Source organism: Pseudorca crassidens, chromosome 11, assembly GCF_039906515.1.
Source record: "Pseudorca crassidens isolate mPseCra1 chromosome 11, mPseCra1.hap1, whole genome shotgun sequence".
Classification (NCBI taxonomy): Eukaryota; Metazoa; Chordata; class Mammalia; order Artiodactyla; family Delphinidae; genus Pseudorca; species Pseudorca crassidens.
In genome coordinates this window covers 95,824,568-95,833,022 of record NC_090306.1, presented here as the reverse complement: position 1 = coordinate 95,833,022, position 8,455 = coordinate 95,824,568, and the positions used below count along the sequence as shown (strand labels likewise).

Sequence of the window (8,455 nt, the reverse complement as noted above, 5' to 3'; positions counted from 1 at the left end):
GCAGGCCTCTCACTGTCGCGGCCTCTCTTGGTGCGGAGCACAGGCTCCAGATGCGCAGGCTCAGTAGTTGTGGCTCACGGGCCTAGTTGCTCCGTGGCATGTGGGATCTTCCCAGACCAGGGCTCGAACCCGTGCCCCCTGCATTGGCAAGCAGATTCTCAACCACTGCGCCACCAGGGAAGCCCCTATTTATATCTTCTTAGCACCATTAACTTAGCCAATCCTGTAGTATTGATGTTTCACTTTCTAACTCTTCCTTGATGATGATGATGATTTTTGCTGTTCAGTCAGTCAGTCAGTAAATATTTATAAACATGTACTAAGTGCTGAGAACAACTTTCTGATCATCCGGCTTGATTCAAGGGTAACATTTGGAATATTGAGCAGAACATCTGAAAACCTACGAGAAGGGGCCAAAGTAGTAGGTAGAGGAAAATTCATAGCTTTAAATACAGTTATTAGTAAGAAGAAAAGATGAAAAGTCAATGAACTAAACATTCACCCCAAGAAGTTAGAAAAAGAGCAATAAAAGAAAAAGTAAAAAAAAAAAAAAACCCTAAAAGTTAATTAGCATAAAAGCAGAAAATAATGAAGGGAACAAAACCAAGAGCTGGTTCTTTAAAAAAGACCAAGGTTGGGCTTCCCTGCTGGCGCAGTAGTTGAGAGTCCGCCTGCCGATGCAGGGAACACGGGTTCGTGCCCCAGTCCGGGAAGATCCCATGTGCCGCAGAGCAGCTGGGCCTGCACGTCTGGGGCCTGTGCTCCGCAACAGGAGAGGCCACAACAGTGAGAGGCCCGCGTACCACACACACACACACACACACACAAAATCTTCCATTGATGTAAAACATACACACAGAAAAGAGCACAATTCCTAAGTGTGGTCATGTTCTTCTGTCTTTAAACATTCTTTTAAAACAAGTGAACTTTTAAGTTCTTTTTATTTTGTACTTTCTACGGTGGGCTAGAATTACTCCTATCATCAGAAAAATGTCACCTGTACAAGGTGTAGTTTCTGTTGATTAGAGAGTTTCTGTTTATGAAGCCCTTTCAACTCCTTATCTTGTTTGGGTTTTACAATGGCCCTGGGAGAAAGATCAAGAAAGAATCAGTTTCCTTGCGAGGAAATCACTCTCATCTCGGGGCGGGCCGGGAACTCAATGTCGTGTCCTCTGTGAGTGCTGCGCAGTGAGCCACCTGTCAGCTCCTGGCACAGAAGGGCCTTCAGCAAGGCTGGCCCACCGGCGCCCCACCCAGAGTGGCTACCACCAGCTCTAATGGAAAACTCTCAAGCTCGCCAGACCAGGGCTCTAGAAAAATTCGACTTCTGGGAATCTGCCTTAAAAAAGTTGTCACGATGCTGCCAGACGTTATGTGCAAATAATTGAATGCAGTAGCATTTTTAATAGCAAACACTTGGAATTAATGTAAGTGTTCAGCAGAAGGAAATAGGTTGAATAAATTTAGTCATTGAAAGGTAGAGTATTTCACTGCCATTAAGATATAGTTCTGAAATATAGATTTGTGGGCTTTAATGTTTACTGAATGAAGCAGGACCAACAATTGAATAGACAGCGTGTGTCTATGATATAAATCCATTGAAAACCGCATGGAAGGAAATGTGCCAATAAAATAAGCAGGTTCGGGCTTCCCCGGTGGCGCAGTGGTTGAGAGCCCGCCTGCCGATGCAGGGGACACGGGTTCGTGCCCCGGTCCGGGAAGATCCCACATGCCGCGGAGCGGCTGGGCCCGTGAGCCATGGCCGCTGAGCCTGCGCGTCCGGAGCCTGTGCTCCGCAACGGGAGAGGCCACAGCAGTGAGAGGCCCGCGTAACGCAAAAAAAAAAAAAAGCAGGTTCCATCCTGGCGGTGGGATTATGACTGATCGTATGTCAATTACATAAGTAGCAGGAGTAAAGAGCAAAGCAGGGAAATCCCATTACCCACCCCACCCTCCCCAGCCCTCCCACTCCCTTCCCTACTTAGTTTGTTATTGATACTTCTAGATGTTTTCTTTGAATCCACCATGTATTGCTTTTAAAACTTACACAGACAATCAGAAAAATCATGAGGTGAGGGGAGAAAACAAAAGACTCTCAAAATGAATCTGGACATCATAAAAGTATACAGATTTTTACCAACAAGTCTCTGTTTCAGGATGAGAAAGTGGGGCTCAGGGCTGTTGGGTAGCCTGACAAGCTCACATGGTTTGTTCCCGCTCCTGGCGCCCAGTTCAGCGGTGCTTCTGGGTTCACATGCCCTCGAGATCTGGGAGGAGGCTGGGAAGCTGGGCTGGAGGGAGGCCAGGAGGATGCTCTGGGCTGAGTGGGCTGGGCCGGGGTGAGGAGGCTTCTGCCTGTTTGTTCTGGGTACCAGGAGATGCGGATGGAGAAACACCCTGGCAGAAGGGACCAAAGTCCTCATTTATGGCCTTGGAGGAGTTAATGTGTAATATTCTAGGATATAAGCTGGGCTGTGTGGTGAGACCCTGAGCCCAGATCTCCGGGAGCCACCGAGAGCTGCCGTGAGGAGCTGCCACCATGTCGGTGAGGATGCTGGCTCCCCACTGCCCACCTCCTCCAACCCTCTGCCTCTTCGCCTGAGTGGGGGTGGGGTGGATGCTGGCGGAAGAGCATCGCTGCCCCTCCAGCCTCCGTTTCCTCATCTGTATACTGAGGAAGTTGGACAGATCACCTCCACAGCCCACCCCCTTTTTAAAAAAATATTTATTTACTTGGCTGCGCCGGGTCTCAGTTGCTGCACGCGCGGGATTTTTAGCTGTGGGCAGGTGGGATCTGTTCCCCAACCAGGGATCGAACCAGGTCCCCTGCATTGGTAGTGTAGAGTCTTAACCATTGGACCACCAGGGAAGTCCCTCCACAGCCCTTTAACACCAAGGTCCTCTGCTCCCTCCACCACCGTTCTTAGCCTGTTTCTTTCCCCCTCTAGCCTCAGTTTTCTCATCAGTAATTTTCTTTTTTTTCTTTTTTTGCCTATCCCCTTCAGCTTCTGGGATCTTATTTCCCCTACCAGGGATCAAACCCGGGGCCCCCTGCAGTGGAAGCGCTGGAGTCCTAACCTCTGGACCGCCAGGGAACTCCCTCTCATTAGAAATATGAATCGTGGCAATACTGCTAACATCTATAGACATCTTTAACCTCTTAAAGATGAAGAACTGAGACTCGAAGATTAACTTGCCCGATATCACAAGCTGTACATTGCAGGGGTGGGGGTTCTTTGAGGCCCCTCGCTAATTCTTTTATTGCAAACCCTGCTCTGCCATAGCCTCCTGTGTGGCCTTGGACAAGGTACTTTGACAAGGTCCCCTCCCTGAGCCTCAGTCTCCCATATTTGGGGAATTGGATCACAGATGGCATCTTCTGAGGATGGTATATTGGTTTCCTGAGGCTGCCTTAACAAATTGATTGTCTCGCAGTTTTGGAGGCTTGGGGTCTGAAATCCAGGTGTTGACAGGGACGTGCTCTCTCTGAAGGCTCTAGGGGAGGATTCTTTCACGTCTTTTCCAGCTTCTGTTGGTTGCCGGCAATCTGTGGCCATCCCTGGCTTGTAGCTGTGTCCCTCCAAACTCTGCCTCCGTCTTCACACGGTCTTTTCTGTGTGTCTGTGTTTCTGGGTCCAAATTTCCCTCTTCTTATAAGGACACCAGTCGTATTGGATTTAGGGCCCACCCTCAGCCACTATGACCTCACCTCAACTTGGCCCTATTTCCAAATAGGTCTCATTCACTGGCTCCGAGGAGACATGGTTTTCCGGGAGACAATATTCAAGTCAGCCCAGGTGGGATGCAGGGTGTGGATGTGACTGGAGGGTCCAGCATGGATGGCATGGTGCTCTCCCCACCCTCTGCCTCCCAGGGAGGACCTTTGTGCCCAGAGACTTTCCCTCCTTTCTCCTACCCCTGGTCATCTCATCCCTCCCTTTTTTTCCTCCTTCCTCAGAGACCACCTAGTCCAAACCTCTTATATTAAAGATGGGGGAACCGAGGTTCGGAAGGCGGCACAGCTGGCCCCTAGTCACTTGGCCAGCTAGGGACAGAGCTGGCACTAGATCCCGACCCCTGACACCTGCCCCCACCCCGACCCCAGCTTTGCCTCCCTGTCTCTCTCTGGGCTTCAGGCTTTGTTAAGCAGCGGGGTCAGGCCCCCTCCCATGGGCATTCCTGTTTGTCCAGATACACCCCGAGCCCGGCTTTTCTCATGCCCCTGCCCTGCAGCAGCCTTGGGCTCTCGGGTTCTTCTGTTTGAGCTGGGCAGCCAGCAGGATGTACAGGGGCAGTGGGGGTGCTTCTCCCCATCCCAGTCCCACCTTGACTGTCCCAGGGTCCTGGTGGGTGGCGCATGCAACTAGGAGGAGACAGGAGAGTCCTCACGCCATCTGGTGGGGACTGTGCGTGCCGCAGGGCACACAGCTGTGAGGGTCTGCTTGGCGGCAGGGCGCCCATGTTCTCCTTTGGGACGGACTGGATAACCTCTCTAAGGAAGGCATTCTCTGTCGATCTGTGAGAGGCTGAAGGAGAATTTTAATCCAGTCTGGCCGGTGATCCAGCTGTTAACCCTAAGCGCCCATCTGAGGAGTTAGGTCTCCTGCCTCCGAATCCCACTTTCTCGAAGGCAGGGAGATTTCCCCCCACCCAGGGGACGTCTGGCCACGTCTGGAGACATTTTTGGTCATCACAACTTGGGGAGAGAGTGCTACTGGCACCGGGTGGATAGAGACCAGGGTTGCTGCTCTACCACCTACAGCACACAGGACAGACCCACAAGAGTGATCCAGCCCCAATGTCCAGGGTGCCGAGGCTGGGAAACCCTGCTCTGAGGCATCGTAGGGTCTGACGTGCTGTGATGCTCCACTCTCCTGGGCTTGGCAAGGTCTCTTTCAGGCCTTCCTTTTTAAAAAAATTTGTTTTATTTATTTAAGCTGCGTTGGGTCTTCATTGCTGCATGCGGGCTTTCTCTACTTGTGGCGAGCGGGGGTTACTCTTCATTGTGGTGCGTGGGCTTCTCATTGCGGTGGCTTCTCCCGTTGCAGAGCACAGGCTCCAGGCGTGCAGGCTCAGTAGCTGTGGTGCACGGGCTTAGTTGCTCTGCGGCACGTGGGATCTTCCCGGACCAGGGCTCGAACCCCGTGTCCCCTGCATTGGCAGGCGGATTCTTAACCACTGCGCCACCAGGGAAGCCCTCAGGCCTTCCTTTTAAAAGGCACTGCCTCCAGGAGAACTGGGCAACCCTACCCCTGTGCCAGCAGGGGAATATTGATCCTCCCCCCACGGACACCGCCCTTGACTTTCAGCAAAGCGCCCTGGTCCCACGAGTTGGTTCAGGGCTTCCCAGGTGTGCTCCCTCCAGGAAAAAAAAAAAAAAAAATCGGTGAACAGAAATCCCACAATGTAAACGTGTTCTCCCATAAAGTGTTCTAAATATTTGGTGGCTGCTATATCCTGTCTGGCCCAACCACACACCCTCCAACCATGGATGTGAAAACTGGACATTTTCTCAGGCTGGGATAATGAGCTTTGAAAACCCAGCTTCGAGAGCCTCCCTCTAACCGTAGTAAAGTTGTGGGAACCCCTGCTATATGGAAATTCAGACAGTGCCAAGGTCGATGGAAAAATAGGAAGCAGATGGATACCGTAGTAGCAATAAATAAGCACGATGACCACAGTCCCTTGATGTGCTTTTAGCCCGTGCCCTACTTGTGGGCTTCACAAACGTGAGCCCTCATCCTCCCAACCAGCTCAGCGGAGGCGCTGTTAACCTCAGGGCCTCCAACAGCATCTGTCACACAGTGGACGCTCGGCAACTGCTTCTGAGTGAATAAATCAAATCAGCCCATTTTATAGATGAGGAAAGTGAGGTAGGGAGAGGGATTTTGATGGACATGTTCAGACATGTGACTTGTGGAGCTTTATAGATTCTTCGTTTGGGATGGGCCTAGACCTGCCTGTGATACGGTCATTTTCTGTCAGTAAAATGACTCCAAGTTCGTGCAAGAACTAAGCGTATCCTTGTTTGGGGGGTTTTGCAGAGGGTGCTGTGCGTCATCACTTGAACACGTTTGGGGACAGTGAGGTGGGCAGTAGTCATTCTATCCATGTCATAGATGGGCAAACTGAGGTTCCCTCAGCTGGGCCCCATGTCTCCAGATCTGGCTGTTCTTCAGGCCGCAGTGGATGAGAGTGAAGCAAAATGGGCAAGAGAGGGGCTCCGGGAAGCTCTGATCTGAGCACTCTGGCTCTTTCCCTTCCCAGCTCCGTGCTCTCATGTGGGCAGAGGGAGACTGAGGCCTGGGGCCAGGTCGGGATGGGATGATGCTGGTGAATGGGCTTCAGCAGCAGAAGAGCGCTGGGCACGTGTGTGATTGATTTGTGTGGGTTGTTTCTCTGTTGGTGCAGGGGAAATTTGAGATTATGAACATGGACATGAAGGTGGGGACAACCCTGAAGATCAAGGGCAAGATCGCAGACTGTGCTGATGGGTGAGCCAGTGGGGGGCAGGTGAGGCAGGACATGCTGATGGGTGAGCCAGTGGGGGGAGGGGGAGGCAGGACATGCTGATGGGTGAGCCAGTGGGGGGGAGGGTGAGGCAGGAGGGGGAGGGGGGCTGCCCACAGACCTGGAGCAGGCTGGGAAGGGCAGCCTTGTGAAACGGTCGGACAAGGAGCGTGACCTCAGACCAGGGGCCTTTTGTACACTCTTGCACGCTCTCACCCCCTCCCACACCCCTGCTGGCTCCTCTTCTGTTAGGGCTGCTTTCACATCTGAGGCTTCAGAATCCACAGCGGCTGCCATGTGCTCAGTTTCCTTGGCCCCCAACAGACGCTGAAGGGGCAAGTGAGAAATCCCGGAAGCTCTGCCCAGTCCTCGGCGAGTCAGGTGCCTCTACTGAAGGCCCAAACCCCCGGGGAACCACCCTCTTGACCCAGCTGAAGGGTCAGAGGCCGGCCTTTCACACGCATTATACTAGCGACAGCCGCCAGGGGCCGCCAAGTGGTCTTGTTTGCCTTCTCTCCGTTAGAACCAGAGGCATTTCTCCGCCTCAGGTGTTACAGCTCAGCGTTGGCCTCTCCTGTGTGCAGGACAATGTCAGCATTTCTTGGGACCGATCTCCATCAACTTTTGGTTGGGGAAGGGCAGACAGACGCATTGTGTAGGAGCCAAGAGAAAATCACCCCTTTCTCCTGCGTGGGTCCCTAAGGGTTGCAGAAATGTGGGATACCTCTGGTCTGAGACGTCCCAATGAAGGCACCCCATGACTCAGAACATCCCACTCTCAGGGACCCTGAAGGTCTATCTAACTCAGGCCCCTGTAGTGATCTTTTCAAGAGATCACACAACTCCTGATTGCATACCTCTAATGACAGGGAGCTCACCACTTTAGGTGTCCAACTATTTATGGCCAAACTTAATGGGTCTTCAGAGAGTTGAGAACAGCAATTCTTTCCCCCAGGATAGACACCTTCATTTCCTGAAATGTCACTATTAGTTACCCTCTTGTCAGGAACCTTAGTCTGTGCTCTAAATGGAATGTGATACTCCAGTGCCAAGTCTGATCAAGTTGTCACCTCCCTTGTTTTAAGGCACAGACCTTGATTAACACAACCTTTGGTGATTCTTCCAGTTTGTGGTCAGCCCTGCGCCCCAAGCTGCTTTAGCCAGGGCTGGCCCCTTATTCTCACCTGTTACTCCTTCCCCTGCAGCTTTGTGATTAATCTGGGCCAGGGGACAGATAAACTGAACCTGCATTTCAACCCACGTTTCGATGAATCCACCATCGTCTGCAACACATGGGATGACAACTGCTGGGGGCAGGAGCAACGGGACAGTCACATGTGCTTCACACCGGGATCAGAGGTCAAGGTGAGGTCAAAGGCGGAAGGGGCCTGAGGAGGATATCAAGGAGAGAGCCCAGATGGTAGGGCACCCTGGCCCACCAGGCACTGCCGTGGCCCCTTTCCAGGGTGCTCCTGCCTCCCTGATGCCTTCCCTCCCACTGCAGCTCCTCGTGACCTTCGAGAACAACGAATTCAAGGTGAAGATGCCAGACGGGCACCAGTTGACCTTTCCCAACAGGCTGGGCCACAACCACTTGAGATACCTGAGTGTGCAGGGCGGGTTCAGCATCTCCTCCTTCAAGCTAGACTGAGGGCAGCACCTCGCCAGAACGCAAGACCCCGGAGCGGATTCCGGCTCCTGACACCCAGCTACCTCCAGTCACGCGGGATCAGCAGCCCTTGGGTCCCCCGCTTCCCATCTGCTGTTCCTAACCCTCTGCGCTCATCCCCCAAGGCTAAGAACCAACAAAAGAATCCACCTTTATAGAGTCTTTCCGTGGTAGGAACTGTGGTGCTTTCCACTATGTTAATGCTCCCAGCATCCTCATGATACAGATGAGGAAACTGAGGCATAAGGTCCTTGGACTGCCACATGGGGGTTGGGA

General features: G+C 52.5%; 1 protein-coding gene across 1 annotated transcript; it reads left to right on the top strand.

Moving 5' to 3' along the window:
* The first annotated feature begins 2,470 nt into the window (after positions 1-2,470).
* On the top strand, positions 2,471-8,343 carry LGALS2 (galectin 2). The gene is made up of 4 exons (XM_067697999.1): positions 2,471-2,545; positions 6,412-6,494; positions 7,716-7,875; positions 8,015-8,343. Exons 1-4 carry the CDS (start codon positions 2,540-2,542, stop codon positions 8,159-8,161), a joined length of 396 nt encoding a protein of 131 aa, XP_067554100.1. The 5' UTR covers positions 2,471-2,539; the 3' UTR covers positions 8,162-8,343.
* The last annotated feature ends 112 nt before the right edge of the window (positions 8,344-8,455 follow it).